This window comes from Pseudopodoces humilis, chromosome 5 (genome assembly GCF_049639895.1).
Source record: "Pseudopodoces humilis isolate 2021_Gansu_Grassland_sample_001 chromosome 5, ASM4963989v1, whole genome shotgun sequence".
Lineage (NCBI taxonomy): Eukaryota > Metazoa > Chordata > Aves > Passeriformes > Paridae > Pseudopodoces > Pseudopodoces humilis.
Genome location: NC_142204.1, coordinates 65,903,060 through 65,920,614, shown reverse-complemented (window position 1 = coordinate 65,920,614; position 17,555 = coordinate 65,903,060). Strand labels below are relative to the sequence as shown.

The 17,555-nt window shown below is 48.1% G+C and overlaps 2 protein-coding genes across 4 annotated transcripts in view; one reads left to right on the top strand and one right to left on the bottom strand.

Annotated features, from left to right (window-relative positions):
* Positions 1-7,380: 7,380 nt before the first annotated feature.
* TMEM243 (transmembrane protein 243) lies at positions 7,381-15,695 on the top strand. Its single transcript, XM_005526038.2, has 4 exons — positions 7,381-7,458; positions 13,264-13,314; positions 14,143-14,247; positions 15,330-15,695. Exons 1-4 carry the CDS (start codon positions 7,381-7,383, stop codon positions 15,450-15,452), a joined length of 357 nt encoding a protein of 118 aa, XP_005526095.2. The 3' UTR covers positions 15,453-15,695.
* Positions 15,696-15,838: 143 nt separating this feature from the next.
* Positions 15,839-17,555, bottom strand: part of DMTF1 (cyclin D binding myb like transcription factor 1) — a 28,690-nt gene continuing 26,973 nt past the window's right edge. For all 3 annotated transcript variants that reach the window (XM_005526037.2, XM_088055503.1, XM_088055501.1), the window contains exon 17: positions 15,839-17,198. In XM_005526037.2, coding sequence (XP_005526094.1) covers positions 17,089-17,198 — 110 coding nt within the window. In that variant the 3' untranslated portion in view covers positions 15,839-17,088. The remainder of the gene's footprint in view (positions 17,199-17,555) is intronic.

Sequence of the window (17,555 nt, the reverse complement as noted above, 5' to 3'; positions counted from 1 at the left end):
TGGAGAGATGGGCTGGAGCCAGGCACACGCGGCACAGGGATGTGTTGGGCAGAATTTCTGAAGAAAAGAGCCTGGTGTACCTGCAGATTAAGCTCTTTCCGTGGCTCTGGTTTCCTGAAGCTACAGACAGTGGAGCTCTTGCTCTGTGGTGGTTACAACCTGCCAACTCCTATCCTAACCTCCCTGAGAGATACACATCCATCTTGTTCAGAAGGAACTTGAGTGACAATCCAGAAGGACCCTTCTTACCCCCACTGGAGCCTTCAAAAAGGAGGAGGTCTGTGTACCAGAGCTGCAAGATTATTGTTTGGAGGAGATGCTAATTTAAAACATATAATAGCTCTTCGATAGACTATCACAACTTTGGTCTCAGCAAATGAGAAATATTACTACACTTGCAACTACAAGGACAGAGATTTATTTAAAACATCAGTTGATTAATATGTTGTCAGACCAGAGCAATACTTCAACAGAGAAGATAGATAGGTGGATGGATGACAAACAGATGGACAGATCTGAAGGATGAGTTCAGGAGAGGTGTTTAGAAGAGATATTCATTGCCATAGAATGTATATTGCTAACAGATTATTGACAATGGAAGGCAAAAGAAACAGAAGAAATATAAGAACTTAGGTATGTTATAGACAGTAAGAAGACACTAAACTATCACTGGGAATCTTAACTTGGGAGTAGCTGCTCTGTTATTTACAATCTTACCATTTATATGCATCAGATGGTAAAAACATCACACCAAATGTTCATAATTCCTGCTTTATTGTATCAGAGCAAGGTAGTAGGATCTATCAGTACCAGATTAAATAATTTACCATCTGTAGTTGAGGAAGATGTAAAACATCACCTACTAAATACTGAAATTCTGAACCTTCAGTTCAGAAGTCTGGGGTCATGTACACTTCCAGTCTTAAGACCAGTAGCTCAGTACTCTCATTTCACTAATTTAGGTCTTAACAAACTTTGGAAAACTGGAGAGGTGCCAGAGGACTGACGGAGGGTCAACATGAACCAGTACTTAAAAGGGAATGATACTAGATTGGATAAACAGACTCTAATCAGTGATAAATTAATGAAGTGCTTACACTGGGACTCTGTCAATAGAGGTTAATAAGTATTTTCCACTGTGCTTCACTGATCAGACACATCTTGTCTGATACAGACAAGGTGGATACGGAGATGTAAGACAGATACAGAGCAGGCAGAGGTTTTGTTCCTGGAACATTATTTTATTGCCTGAGGACTAACACAGTTTCCAAACCCTGTCATCAGTCTCAGCCCAGAGTTCCCTGACTATAAGCAGTGACTTGTGCTGTGTGAGACCCCGAGATGAGAGTTTACACCTCATACCTGGGATGGAGCCCTCTGCCCTCAGACTCTGTGAAATCCATAGACTTCAGTAAGATAACAGCTCCCTTGTGCAAATAGTATTTGCATGACTTGCTTTTCAATTCAGAGGCTGTAGCCACTGCAGGTTTTGAATTGCCTATGCCCATGGAGAAGAAAAAAGCCTGCAGCTGGGGCAGTGCCAGCTGGAAACATTTCAGCAGAAGAGGCAGCAGTCTGGATTTCAGGCAGATGTTTTAGTCAGCCTCTGGCTACCCATTGTTTAATGGAGTAATGTGCCTCAGGAACATGAAATTTTGGAAGAAAATCTTCTCCTGGATGTGCTTGGCTGACAGGTAGGCTTGAGGTGGCTTGGGAAGATGGATGAGCCACACAGACCCTCGCTGCAGGTGGGATGACCTCTCAAAGCATGCTTGCTGTGGGTAAAGAAGGTTTTTCATCTCGCCTCTCTGCAGAGAATCACAAAATCCTGCATTTTGAGGCTGTGGTAATGCCAAAGGGGAGCATATGCACATAATAAGGAAGGACAAATAGGTGGATATATTTGTGTCCATCACACTGTGGAAAGCTTAAATGATAAGATGGAAATTCTGCAAAATCAGGAGGCGGTACTGCTGCTCTGGATTCTTTTGCTATTCAAAGTAGCTTTTTTCCTTCTTGAAGATCAGTACCAATGCAGATTGCCCTGTGATGTTCCTGCCACCCTTGGTGGGGTGATGTCTGATGGGCTGTTTTGCTGTTCAGCTGGTCTGTAACTACCGGTGTCACACCAAGCTCTATCCTCAGCTCTTCAAAGGGGTGTTTTGAAGCAGTGCCACAGCTTCTGCCCCACTTAATGTCTGACACCAGCTCAGAGGAGCAGTTGGTAAACTGCTTATACATCTATCAGAAACCCAGGAGGGAAATTTATATATGCATACACATGCATATATTAATGAAACATTTATCTTTTTGAACATATTTTTTCTCAAAAATAAAAAATATCGAGGACATTTTTCTCTAAATCTATCGAATGCTGGCTCTCTGCTGAGATTTTGGAGCATGAAGGAGCAGATGGGAAAGCTTCTGCAATGCATTAAGTAAGATAATGTAAAAGAGGGAGAATCCACAATCCTCATAAAACTCAAATTCTGAAAAATCCACAACAGAATGAAGATTATAATGAATAATTCAGACAGTACATCCTTGAATGAGAATGCTTCAACTTCTTCATTTGCTCAGTCTCTCATCTGATCTCCAAGAGCTAAACATAAATGTGGAAAAAGTGAAATAAATAGTTTTTCAGAACCGTTTGAAGTCCTGTGCCTGCACTCCAGAGCTCGGAGGGATGCCATGGGCTGAGGTTTGCACCGGATCTGTAAGCTTGTGCCTCCCTCTGCTGACTGCCTCCCCAGACCTCTCCTTGGCTGCAAATCATGAAAAGCCATGGTTGTTTTCCCCCTCCTGCTGGGCTGATGATCCTCCCCATGTTCAAGCAATGAGTAACGTCTGGGGAGTTGTTGGATACAGGCTGCTCACATCAGCCCCATGGTGTCAGTGGGTGTCACCCCAGCAGTCCTGTGTTCCCTTTGTGGCATCTGTCCCATGGGTCCCAGTGCCACTCAGGTACTTCATTAACTCTAAATTAAGGCATCCTTGTTTAGAGGAAAAACTCTGAAAGCACTAAGGCAGAAGCTCAAGGAAAGTTATCAAAACTGAGAGTTGCAGACAGATTATCACTAGATTACACCTGGGGTATACTGAAAATACTTCACTGAATTTTGATTTTGTCTTATTTTGTGGTGTGGGGTTTTGTTTTTTTGGTGTTTTGTTTTGTTTTTTTTAAGTTTGAATATGTCTGTAACACCACTTGGTACCAGTTTTAAAACCTTTTGGTCCCTATAGGCAGCTAAGTTTTACCCAAGTAAAACTGAATGTGGGAACTGCAAAACTTAAAGGTTTTGGATTCTCTTCTCCTTTCACACACTCTCTACAGAAACTTCCTGTCCTCTCAGCTGAACATGTGCCCCCAGCAAAGGCAAGAAATGTACAATCCCAGCATGGCAGGATTAACTGAAAATCATGCCCCTTGCTCTGGGGGGAGGACCATGCTGGCTGTCCTTGAGCTGGGTGTCCCTTGATGATCTGCCAGGGTCAGGTGACCCTTTCTGTAGAGGGAGTCAAACCCAACTCTTTTGGAATGATCAAGAGGGATGTCAGTGTTGTAAATATCTTGTCCATTTCCTCATGTTGGGGGCTGATAGAGATAAGATTAAAGTCTGTTCTAACAAACCAAGTTTGTAAGTCAGGTTTCCTTTGGACTTGAAGACAGATGAAAACAGCTCCTGGATGCCTTAGGAGTTTTGTGTTGTGGAAGCATTGTTAGGAAATTCTGAGAAAGCTGGTGTCCTTTCAAAGTAAAGTGTGCCAAGTAGAACAGCCCCAGGGCCATCCTGCTGGGAGCTGAGGGCTGATTTAATAGTGCAAAAACCAGTTACGAGGCTGTAATCAGTAATGGCTGTGTCGGGAAGCTAAAATCGCTACAGGGAAAGAGACAGGAGAGCAGGGTCTGCTCTTGCTGGAGCTGAGACCAAGATAAATGGCAGCAGAAAGCCCCTGCTACCAAAGAGTTATGGCATAAATTGATGCATTAGAAGCCCCAGTGCATTAGATCACTTGAAAGGACACACAGAGCATCCGGGAGCCAGGTCAGTGAAGGGCTGAAGGCAGCACTGCCTGCCCAGATGAGTTACTGACCTCCACTCTGGGACTCCAACAGCCAGCTAGTGAGTTACAGAGGCAGCAGCATCAGTGACAGTGATATATAATTATCCTTAGAATATATTGAAATTTTCATATATGTGCTGAATTAAACCTTCACCCAGAGTGCAGAGAAAAACACATGATGACTTTTAATAGAAATAAAATATTAGACAGGAGAAAGCATATAGTCTTTTATAATCAATGGTGCTGATGTTCTGGAGAGACTCCAAAGCTCTCTGCAATTTATGGGCCAAATCTGTTTCTAGAAAGTAATGCCAGGAATATTTTTGAGGAAGGAGAGCTAAAGCTCGGCATGTAAACCTTGGAACTGCAGTAACAGACACAGCCAGCTGTGATAAATGTAAAACACACTAAATAACACCAAGGGAGTTGTATCCAAGCTGAGCAGTAAAAATCTTTCCAATGTTAAACCATCCAAGATTTCCTTGGATATTACTTCCTCCATTAAAAAGCAGGGGTTTTTTTATTTCAGACCTGAGAAGCATAGGTACTTTCCACTGAAGATTGATATACTTACTTTGAATTGTAGAAAGAAGTGAATCTGTTTGGTCTGTTACATTAGTAGCTCAATCAGACTCTCATCAAATTAGAGCTGCTGTCTACGAAGTGATCACATCACCCAGGAAGCACTTTGATGCACAACTGAGTGGTCCAGGTGGGAGAAATGTAGATTGGTTAAGTGGAGAAGATATGTAGCACTCAAAAAACAAGATATTCTAATAAAATATGGGCTGAGAAATAAGTAACTCCCTTGTTCCAATATTCACTGACTATTGATTCATTGACTATTATGTGCAAGTAGTAATTTGTGGTTTTCAGCAAATTTTGCATGTGTTTTGCATTTGTTTTCAGTTATTCAGTGGATGTAGACAAAGGTTACGTCCCTTTGTCCCACAGAGCCATAACTCCCAAGTATAAATGCATGATGCAGGGCACTACCACAGTCACCCCCCTTCAGCACTGCCATGCCCCACCCAGACCCTACAACCCCCTCAATGTATAATCTGGGCACAGCAAGAGCCTGCCCAGGAATATAATTAATATACAAGTACTGAAAAGGAGCACAGAACTAACTGTTCTGTAGGTCAAGAGCACTTGTGTGTCAGGAAGCCACATCCTTCATACCATGGGATTGTTTTTTTCCAAGTGGCTCAAGAGGACATGAAGAGTTTCTCCACTTAGTGCTGGAGACCCTTCTTCCCCAGCGCTTACCCTGGGAATGACCGCTGGAGGTTACAGGAGGCCTTTGTGCCTTCCCACCCAGTTCTTCAGCTCAGGACACAGTCAAGCTCATTGAAACTGTGGTAATTGTCCAGCCTTACTCGAATTCAGTACTTTCACCTTTGAAGCGGTGGCGCTTTGGTCTCCGAGCGCGTTGAGCGCAGAGGCTGAGAGCAGATCGAATGCTCCCGAGCCCTGTGTGCACAGCACGGCCCCAGGTCAAGCGGCCCCAGCAGCTCTTGTGACCTAAAATGACAGAAATGTTTCGCAAGAGAAGTGGCTAATTTCACTGGGCTCTTGCTCAAGAGCTGGGGAGCTCCCAGAAGCCCTGACCAGCGGCCTAGGGGGGACCTTGGTGACAGGAATTGGAGCCAGCAACAGAACAACTGCTCTGGCAGTTCATATCTGCAGCTGGTGTTCTTCTTTCTCATCTTTTCACCTGCAGACCTGGCCTGGGAATCATTTCTATCTAGCAAGAAGGAAATGGCTATGCTATTTCTGCTGAATTCCAGTGGTATTTAGGGGAGTTTGTCTTTTAGGGCAAAAAAGCCCCCTGGAATTCCTGGAGACGTGCATGGCAGGGAGAACACAGCTTGTTTGAACAAAAAACTTAAAATCTGTCCTGGAAGCCACAACATTTAATGCATCTTAATTGGTTCATTTTCGTCATAAAATGCACTTTAAGAAAGGTTGTATCCATGATGGTCTGGGGGATATCCAAGAGGAAAGCTATTTGCTGAGACAAAGTGATATAAATAGAAAAAATTAAATTGATTAAAAAGAAAAAGAATCCCAAACCAATAAAAATTAATTTAAATAAAAATTAAAATGTAAATAAAAATTAAAATGTAAATAAAAATATAAATAGAAAATTAAAATAACTAAAAAAGAACAACAAAATAATGCCCTCCAGGCTTTCTCAAATGCAAACCCATCATCAGCTCCAAAGGAGCAGCAGCAGCAGCAGCAGCAGCAGCAACAGTATATGGAATAACTTCAGCTAAGGAATGCATACAGCAAAAGTGTTTTATTGCCACCAATCTCAGCCCCAGGAATAATCTCTCTCTTTTATTTAGTTTAGGTGGGCAACTGATGTAGGGGACTGGAAAGAGCACATGTAAATTCATTTTTCAGCTCTAGCATGATCAGATATTTATAAATAAATAAATAAATAAAACAAATACATAAATATATAAATAAACCTCTTTTAAAAAAAGTAAAATAGTATAAAGTAAAAATAAAATAAATTACAAAACAAGAAAAATAAACCAGCTAGAAAATAAAGGTTAGGTTGGATATCAGGAAAAGGTTTTACACCCAGAGGGTGGCTGGGCACTGGAACAGGCTCCTCGGGGCAGTGCTCAGAGCACCGAGTCTGGCAGAGCTCAGGACGGGCTTGGACAACGCTCTCAGGCACAGGGTGAGCGCTGTGGGGTGCCCTGTGCCGGGCCAGGAGCTGGACTGATGTTACTTGTGGGGCCCTTCCAACTCAGGATATTCTGCTTCTGTGATTCTGTGGGACTAAAACACAGTAAAGGAAAAGGAAATAAAATTTTAAAAAAAGAATAATAAAACCTATAATAAGAAAAATCAAATCGAATCAAAACCGAATCAAATCAAGCTCTTTTCTCCAAGCTGCTGTGTCATTATCCCTAATGAGATTTGCTCAAATACCGCAACTTTATTGAGCAACAAATCGGCACAGCCAGCGCCAGCGCTGCCCCCCCCGTTCCCCCGCGGGGCGGGGCAGCGCGAGACAGCGCGGGGCGGGCTCGCGGGCGGGGCGGGGCGGGCTCGCGGGCGGGGCGGGGCGGGCTCGCGGGCGGGGCGGGGCGGGCTCGCGAGCGGGGCGGGGCGGGCTCGCGGGCGGGGCGGGGCGGGCTCGCGGGCGGGGCGGGGCGGGCTGGGGCGGGCGGCTCGCGGGCGGGGCGGGGCGGGGCGGGCGCGCGGGCAGCGCGGGGCGCGGAGCGGCCGCGCAGGGGCGGCGCAGCATGAGCGGGCGCCCCCCCGCGGCCGCCGGCGCAGCGCCCCCGCGCCATGGAGGGATCCCCCGCCCGCGGGTACGGCACCGGCGGCGCGGACAACCGGCCGCTCTTCGGGGAGACCTCGGCCAGGGTAAGGGACAGCGCTCCGCCACGCCAGCGGCCACCCCCGGCACCCCCTGCCCCGAAACAACTCCCCGCCAAAGCAAACCGCAGCGGAGGAAACGCAGCAGAAAGTCCCGTAGTGCCCCCCCTCCACACCCTCCCGGTGTAAAAGCCCCCCGGTAATGAGGAACCTCCTCCCCGGCCGCCCCGGATAGCGGCTGCTCCCCACCCCCTGTCCCCGGGCTCGGCACGGAGCGCCGCAGGCAGCCGGCCGGCCCGCCCGAGCGAGGAACCTGCCCGAATCCTGCGAGCAAATTTAAAAATCCTCATGAAATAAGAAAGAATCCTCAGTTCCCCTTCAAAACAGCATCAAAAATCAGAAAGGCTGCACCCCAGTGGAAAAATATAAACGGAGCCCCCCAAATTCCAAAAGAAGGAAAAGCTTCAAATTGGCGTAATTGTAAAAAAAACCCCAAAAAACTGAAATAAAACAAAAACAACCATCTCCCGATTAGTGCCCAAACCAAAAATAATCCATCAAACCCACCCCAGATGAACACGGCCCCAAATCTAAAAAAATTCAAACCATATATCCGGAACTAATCCTCCCCAGCAAGACCCCCTCCCCAAATTAAAAACTCACAAAACATTCCCTCCCCAGGAAATCAACTTTCAAATAATCCTCCCCAAACCAACGCCCCCCAAAACTCTACCGGGAACTTGGGGCTCGGGGTCCCAGGGTCGGGGGGACCCTCGGAGTGGGGCTGGGCAGGGGTTTGGGCACGGGCAGGGGGTCCCACAGCCGCTGTGCCCTGCAGCACCCCAGGCTGCCTCTCACCCAGTTTGGGGGGGGTCTTTGCTGGGCATGGGGATGGGGGGGTGCGTTTGGTGACTTCCTGGGAACTGATTTTTCTCCCGGGCTGGAGGAGCTGGCAGTGGCTGTCCTTGGCGGACGTGAGGCAGCAGCGGCTCCGCAGGTGTCAATCCCCGTAAGCCGCTCGGCTCTCGGCGCTGCTGCGGGGGCTGTGCTGGGGAGGGCGCTCCTGGGGCTGCCCGGCATCGGGATCCCTCGGGAACCACGATACCTGGAGGTGTCACAGCGTCCGTCCGACACTTGGGGTTGTCCCCTGTCAGGAGGGGTTACTCACACTCGTGTGTGTTTGGGGGCCGCAGGCTGAAATTGCCTGAGATTATTCACAAGTGTATCAAATGCATCACCGCCCTCCCTGCAAGAACTCGGAACAGCGTGCTGCTACAATTATAATGTTTAATGAAAACAAAGTGATACCAACCGGATTTTCGGGGAAACATAGAGTGATGTGGCATAGGAGGACAGGCAGGACCCCAAGAAGATGAACTGAGGGGGGGACAGGTATCCCCCACTAGCAGCTGCTGACCCTGATGGGGAGTGCTGGAGAAAAGGGTACCTTTGTTGGAGCAGTGCCCTGCTGGGTCCTGTTGGACAGTCCTTGGTCAGGGATTTCGGGAAGTTCCCAGCGATGGGCACTTCTGGGGACTGGGGTGTGCCAGGAGCAGCAAACCTGTCCTGGCAGGTAACTCCCAAACTTTTCAGCCCAGGTTAAGCCTTCGATCCCTGATCCCTGTCTTTTTCCAGCTATGCCTCTGCTCGCAAAGGAGAGCGGTAAATAATAAACGTGGGATGCCAATTTCAGTTCCTGGGCTCTAACGGGGACCCAGCGTCCTGCACGTCACCCCTGCCTGTCTCCTGTGGTTTTTTTGGAAGCTGTCAGACGGGCCGAGCAGCAGCCCATGGTCTCTCGCTGCCGTACCCGTGTCCGACAGACGAGGGATCGCTGTGCTGGCCAGGGGTCGTTTCCTCCCCGATCCGCTGGGGTTGCTTAGGAACAGACGCCAGGGAGGTCCCGAGCTGGAACGTTCTGTGTCAGAAATGGAGAAGCTAAACTTTGCCTTTAAATGGGAGCAGGTCTGCCGGGAGAAGTGCGTCTGCCCCCGCCCCAGCTCTGCTTTTGGGTCTCCGCAGGTGATGGCTAATACAGGCAAACCGGGATCCTCTGCTCGGGCTGGGGCCCCAGGGAGGGGCAGGGGCAGTGCTTGTGCCCCAGGAAGCCCTGCACCATGAATGAGGAGTCTCCCACCCTTGCCAGCAGTTGGAAATGGATGTAGAGATAGGGATTCCCTCTTTCTCGCCTTCTTGCACTCTCCTGGTCTCCAAGCTGGTGACTTTGAGGGTAAAGCCCCTCTGTGGGGATGGCAGAGCTGGGCAGCAGTGCCCGCCTCCTTGCCCTGCCGTGGTCCAGCTGCTCCTGCCAAGCTCGCTGTCCCCTGCGACTGCTGAGCAGGGATGGGGCACAACGGTACCAAAGAAGTGGCTGGTGGGAAGAGGGAGTGCAGGAACACAGCACTGATGAGTGCCAGCGCTGTGGATTCAGCTGTGGTTTCCAGGGATGCAGCACTGGCAGTGAAGGGCTGAGACAATGCAAAGGCACAGCTGCACGGTGGCAAAGAGGGGACAGAGTGCCACAGGTGCAGCATTTCTCAGGAAAGAAGTTGAAAGCCGGGTTCCTCCATAGTGGGAGCATTTGGGTGGGTGGAAGTTACTGTTATGGGTTGGAAGCAGAAAGCAATAGAGAGACTGAGGAGCTCGGGATGGGAATGATGAGCTTTTGAGGACACACCAGGAAGTCCCCATGTCATGGCCAGCATGGCCCTGAGCACAGCCTGTATTGCCTGCAATGGCACAAGGCTGGGTCTGGCACTGCATTCAGGTATCCCCTACGGCTGCAGCGGGCTGCAATGGCTGCTGACCATCTGGACTTGCTGATGTAAGGCATAAAAATGGCCTTTCTGTCACTCCTGCAGAGATGGCACCAGGTACCCACGCTCCAGGGAACCTGCCCATTCCCTTATCCTGGCCAAGCCTCTGCCAGGATCCCCGTGGGCTCAGCCCACATGCTGCTAACTTGGAGGATTTAAGGATGGAAGGTGCTGAGCTGGAATGGGGCGAAGAGGAAAGCTGCCACTCTGTCAAAGCCTGTGAAGGGAGTGTAGACATAGTCTCAGTCTGGCCTCAGTTTCCCTGCTGCTCCAAGTAAACTTGACCCAGATCCTAAAGAATCCTGGACTGTGCCCTCCTGCTTTGCAAGGATTTGGCACGTCCTGACCTTATGTGCCTTTCCCAGAGGCAGATGGAGGGAGACCCCTGCACTGCAGAAGCTCCCTGGGAGAAGTCCAAAGCCTCCATCCTGCAACACCCTCCCCAGGGTAGGAGGAGAGGGCAGAAACCCTTGTGTTTCAAAATGCATCTTGTGCAACAGTGAAACATGGAATTCATCTCCTGTCTGGCCAACAGCTCGCTATGTTTCAGCTGGCTGGCTGAATGGGGACCCCATGGAGGCATGCTGGGCTGTATCAGGAGGTGGTGTGTGTGTGTGCCAGTACCCTGTGCTGGTCCAGGTGACCTCAAGCAGCTGCAGGCTCTCTGTTTTGGTATGCCTGCTGGGTTTTTTTGTCTTTTTACTCTAACAGCTATTACAGCACATAGTGGTGCTGGAGAAAAATCCTTCCTGAATCAGCTGTGCTGGTCATGAGAGCCAGCTGTGCCAGCTGGGTGACATGCAGGACACAAGGCTCACCACAGCAGTTTCTGTGTGCCCAGTATCCAGGAGTGTCTGCCCAGGCTGGGCTGTGCACTCGGACACCGTGTGAAGGTGAAAGGCTCTGTCATCCCCAATCCCTTTAGCCGTCTTGGCCTCTGCTTGAGTATTTTTAACCTTTTTGCTGTGTTAAGCTGCCTGGGGCTGAAGTGTCAGCAGGCACTGAGGAATACAGCCTCTCACTGCTTTGCCAAGCCCAAGATTTCAGGATCAGTGTCTCTAATCCCTGGATCCTGAAATACCTTCTTCTGCCGGCAGCACATTTGGAAAATTTGAGTGACCGCAGGTGTAGGCACGGGAAGGGGATGCCTTGGCCACAGGGACTGGGTGCTCCACTGCTGGCATCTGTACCTGATCCGGCTGTCCCTGGGAAGTCCAGCAGTCAGCAGTGTGAGATGAGAGGTCCCTGTGCTGGGGGATGCTCTCTCCCACACTGAAACAGTCAGGAGAGAAAAGCTCCATGCTCACTGTCAAGTCTGATCCCTTGTTCTCTCCTGCCAGTCCAGTCTGTCCTCGTCTAGTGGGTCTCTGGTTAATCAGGAGCACAGTCATGGCTGAGTTTCTGGATGGTGATTGAGTGTGTGTCCATCCCTCCAAGCTCTGCAGAGCTGGCTGTGCTCACCAGGTGAGCTCTGCAGGTTGGTGACCCACTGTTGTTGTGCAGCTGGCTCCCTGGCATCCCCTGATGTTTCTGCTGCCATATCACCAGCTCTGTGTGCAGAAATGCTGGTGAGGAGAAGGGGTTTGTGCCTGGCTGGTGAGGACCTTGCACAGGGGATGTTGGAGACAATTTCCTATGGAGAGGGAGTCACTTCCCACTGCTGCAGCCACTGCTGTTCCCCCACAGACTGGGGCCTCGGAGCTACAGGAGCATCAGTGGTTTGGTTTTATTAAGAGGAGTTTGGGACTAATAGAAGAGGTTTCAAAGAGTCTGCTTGCTGTGGCCCTATCCCTTGGGGAACACAACAAGGGCACAGCATCCACTTGTTCCTGAACCACCTTAACATGAGCTCCACAAAGCCAGGGCTGGTGGTGTCCCACAAAACCATGACTTGCTGCTCTCTCCTCTTTGCTTTCTTCTAGTGCCCTGCTGATGTCATGTGTTACTTCTTCATGGCCTAGGACTTCTCCTTCTACAAATCCAAATTCTAGGAGGGAAGAAGGGTGCAAGAGCAGGTGGAGGGAAGCCTGTGTTGCCCTGCCTGCTGGCTGAGATGTCTTGGGCAAAATGCTTTCACTGCTCAAACTTTTTTCTCACTTTCCTTTCATCATGACTACTTAATGACTCTCAGTATACTTAATCGATGTCTGGGGTGTTTTCTCTCTGCACATTTTTTCTGCTGTAGCTGTTCTTTTAGCTGTTGTCAGCTATCTGGGATGTCACACCTGGCTGTGTGCAGCCCAGTCTGACCGTGGCGATACATATCTATACTTGGAGCAACACCAGGGAGGAGGCAGTGTGCTGGCAGGGATTGGAATATTCTCATTTTCCTTTGTTTTTTTTACTCCAGAAAGTTCATCAGGCATGGGTGCTCCTCTGAGCCCGTGGTCACAGAGCCCAGTGTCACAGCCAGTCCCTGCCCTGATGCCACTGGGATGTGACTGTGATGGCTGTCACTGAGGGATCTTTCTTCCCAGGTCCAAAAATCTGTGTCCTCCCAGTTGTTCTATACTGATCAGGAGCAGCAGAAAGAAGGGTGGGGGGAATATCTGTCTGTCCAAGCAGAGCCACTGTGTAGCATCTTCAGATCTGCTGGTGTTAGGTGGAGCATTTGAGGTGTGGGCAATGCTTCACCTCCTTGCCAACAGCCCACAGATTCCCACCTAAGACTCTATCATTAATTCTCAGGCTGTGAGGCTAAAAAAAGCTTTTTCTGACAACCTCCATCTGTGCACTCCCACTTTAAAAAAAAAGATTTAAATATAATTTGCACAACTGTAATAATTTGGATATAGTGGAGAAGCCATTTGCAAATGAGCAAACCTGCTGCACGAAGCCTTGACCAGCACAGCCTCCCTGGGGAAGAAACCTTCCTGTGTGGCAGAGCTGACCATGGAGCCCTGATGGTGTCCTGGGGATAACATGGATCCTGGCTGATGCTCTCAGTGTTGTTGGTTAATGCTCTGATGTATATGGTTTGGGGTTTTTTTTTTGTTGTTGGTTTTTTAGGTACACATAACACTTCTCTCTTCTTCAGGACAGAATCATCAATCTAGTTGTTGGTGGCTTAACAACCTTGCTGCTTGTAGTAAGTATCTCCCATCCCACTCATCCATGTTGTACCTTGAACTGACAGGGAGAAAAACAGAATTCCTCTCCAAAAATGGGTGGTGAAACTTCCAATGACCAAAGAGGCTCTGATTTAGGGGAAGCAGTTGTTTTGGAACATATCTGTATTTTGAAACTCTGACAACAGAAGGGGAATACCTTTCTTTAAGAGCTGCAATAAAATCCTTGAAGTTCCCTGGTAGATTGTCCCTCCTGGCTGAACATGAGGCTGGGTGAGACAACAAAGCATTTATGTGCCAGGAGAGTGTGTTTGCTTCCATTTCCTTCTATTTATGATTTATTGTCCTCTATTTATGGCTTATATAAGTCTTTCCAAAGTTTGTCCCTTTGTGTTGAGCTGTGCTTTCCCCAAGCTAAAGACAAACCCAGTGCCGTCAGTGGTGTGGTCCACAGGGCGATTGTTGGAGGGCTGAGGTGCAGGGAGGCTGTGGGGACAGGGGAGGTGCCAGCTGGTGGAACACTTGGCTGAAGGGATGCTCCTGCATGGGCAGTGTGCACCCCTGGGCCTGATGGCTTCACAGCTACTTGGAGGGTGGTTTCTGGCAATAAGCCAGCATTGCAAAGCTTTCATCTTTTTTTTCCACTCTTCTCAGTGTGCAGCTGTATCAAAGCAGTTTTCCTCCAGACTTGCACATTTTCCTTCAGCTCCTCAGGGGTGGGAGTCAGAGACCAGGGAGCGGTGTGCAGATCAGGATGCGAGTGCTGTGCTGCTCCAGCCCTTGGGCTGAGCCTCTTCTCACTGCAGCTCTGGCCAGTGAAATCTTTATCTTTGTTTTCCCCCATACAGGTCACTCTAATCAGTGCTTTTGTCTTCCCGCAACTACCTCCAAAACCTGTGAATGTATTTTTTGCTTTCTGCATCTCCTTGTGTTGCATTTCTGCTGGCATTCTTGTAAGTACCGCCACGTTTGCCGTGCTTTTGAATCAATGGCTCTGAATAAAATCTACTTTACGTGGTGCTGCCTTCTCTTTTACACTCTCCTAGAAAAGCTTTCCTGCCTCCGTAACACAAGCTGACAATGAGGGAGTGGTAATGAGTTTTGTATTTACTGCAGAGTAAGTGTGTGAACTGAGCCAACTCCTGCAGCCCAGCTGTGGTGTAAGACTTGTCACCTCTGTGGCACTGCCACCTGTAGCTGCCAGGGGAGACACAGAGCAGGAAACCAGGGATCAGAGCACTGAAATGGGAGTGAAGAGATGGACTGTGCTGCAGAAGACATTTGAAGTGGGATCAGCAATGCACTTGCATTAGTCAGTGACATTTCAAACACAGGGGATGAGTTACAGGGGTAGGAAGCTACAGGAAGTGGAAGATGTTTCTCTACTCAACAACTGAAGAATTCCAAGGAAGTTGCTCCCAAGCACTGGCAAAGGCAACTGGCAGGTCTGAGTTCACAGAATCACAGAATGGTTTGGGTTGGAAGGGGCTGTCAAAGAACATCTAGTCCACTGCCCCTTACATGGGCAGGCACATTGGTGGCTCCTTCTGCTGTAGCTTTTCACACTTGGAGTATTCTCCTTCTTGCAGCTCTGACCTGGAGCAGCCCTGAACCCCTCACTGCTGGGAACACTGGCAAGTTGCTCTTCAGTGTCTGCTCAGTCCCAGTTTTTGATCCTACAGCTGGTGGCCAGGACTCTGCCCAGAATAGACTGTGTTAGTGCAAAGCTGGTATTTGTCCTCATCCACCAGGTTGTAGCCAGCTTTGAGTGTTAAAACACCCCCAGCTAAGCCACCCACTCTCCCTCTCTTGTCAGCAAAGCTGACCAGACAGCGCATGTCCTCAGGGCCAGTTTCACATACAGACACACTCAAGTCTCTCTGGCCAGAGGAAGCTGGATTGTTTTACAAACAAATTAAAGTTTGTTTTACAAACTCCCCAAACTAAATCTACAAGTTGCCAATTCAGTTACCAAAGAAAGTTTCCTCAGAATACTTGGCTTTTTGAAATAACACAAACTCCTTTTCTCTTCTAGATCTACTGGTATCGACAAGGAGACCTGGAACCCAAATTTCGAAATCTAATTTACTACATATTGTTTTCTATTGTCATGTTATGTATATGTGCCAACCTGTACTTCCATGAAGTGGGTAAATGAAGGACATTGGGAATACCCAGCAATGATGCTACTGTGTCAGACTGCTTCCAGCTCAGCTCTCAGCTCTACTCGACATTTAAGTGAGAACCATCAGCCTGAGAGGAAAGAAGTGGGTTGTGCAAGGATAAATCAGTACATGATTTTCATGTAAATGTATATGTAATGTCCCTCTTGTTGGGGAGAATTATTGCCATAAGACGTGACATTCTGCTTTTTTTTGAAGAGCTACTGTTGCGCTTAATGAACATTCCAGTTGTACTGATGTTTCAGAATGGCACAAGCTTTTTCATTTTGGAAAAAAATGCACTTTTTTTATTACTGTACAAATAAACTGCAGCACTGAAAGGATCTGTGGCAGTATAAATAAATGGCATCTTACAGTCAAGTAAGACAAATACTCTTTATTTTGTTGAAACTGAATATACAATTATTTCTGTTCCCTAGGCAACCATTTAAAACTACAACTTATTTTTCACATTAACAAAACCACAGACTGAAAAAGACCAACTCTTGATTATGAAGAGCTAATTACAGAAATAAATAAAATAATTTATACAAGTCTTTAGTTTCTATAGCTTTTTCTCTTGATTCCTAGCTAACAGGCTGCTGTTCAGCCTAGTGTCTGTTTCAAACAACATAGGAATTAATTGGCTTCCTTTGCCTCAGGGCCCTATGTCCAGACTCTCACAGAGCTATTCCTCCAAGACTTTGCCACCTTCACACCATTCCCATTGATTAACTTGCTGCAGAAATCACATCTGGAGAGGTGGTTGGTAGTGTCAGGTAAACAGTGAGAGACAAACGTTCCAATCTACTCACAACAATCTCAAAGAAATTCCAAGCTTGTGGGGGGAGGCCAGTGGGTCCCAGTAGCTTCCCTTTCTCATAGCCCTTCCCTTTTTGTTCAGCTTGCTGTAGTGATGAGAGAAAAGAAAAAAAAAACAAAACAGGAAAAGATTTTCCACAAATGATCTTTCTGAGCTCTGTCCATTGCCAGCAACGGACTTCTCAGGAACAAGCAGACCAGGCAAGTCCCATAGGCTTCTGCCTTCTTCCTGTGCCACAGACATACTAATGAGTCAGGTGAGATGGGAATTCACACCACTGCTTCATGATGCTGCCCATGCTCCCTGAAGTCTTTGATGGAACTCACTCCTTCCTGAAATGTAACAGTCTCTTACTCCATGTATTACAAGAGTCAGTAAGTGCAAAAATCCTCACCCATTCTTCATGAAACCTGTGCAAACTAATACTTGCTGCGGCACTAAGAGGCTACAGTCCACAATCTTTGACTTCTGTCCAGTTTTCCATGTGTGCAGTTCAGCACATCAGTAACAAGTCAGATCAGAAGTGACTGGATGGGTCTGAGCACTGTGAGCACTGCACCAGAGGCCCTTCAGAACACTGGAACACCCCAGTGAGATGTGGCACCTCAGGCCTTGGCTGGCGGCTCAGTCCTCCCTCCCAGATGAGGGAAACAGCCTGAGCAGAGAAAGTGCACCGTAGTCATTTCACACTGGAAGCTCCTGTTCAAAGAGACAGACCGTGACTGCTTTCTTTGGAAATGTGGCACAGAGTTGTAACTAATTTCACAATGCAAACATGGTCAATAGAAAATGGACACCATTGCTGCTTCTCAGTGACAGCTCACTAAGTCCTCAACATCCTTTGAATCTTCCGAGTCAGGACTGCCCAACGATGAGCCAATAATGTGTGACCCATCTCCATGATGTTGTAAGATAGGATCTGCCAAGGGACAAAAAGCATTAGAACTATTGCTGTGCCATTATAACAAAATGTAAAATACAAACTTAGGAAATGTAGCCTGGAATTCTAACCAATTACAGGCAGTGTTGCTCAAACTAGGCAGTTTGCAATTTCTAGTTTCACAGCATCCCAGAATAGCTGGGGTTGGCAGGGACCTCTGGAGATCCTCTAGTCCAACCCCTTGCTAAAGCTGGTTCAGCTGGAGCACAGGAGCACATCCAGGTGGGTATTGAGTATCTTTAGAGAAGGCAAGTGATGACCAATATGGATGCAGTGGTGTGACTCACATTTGCATCCATCGGGTATTACACTATCAGTGCTGACCCTCTGACGGCT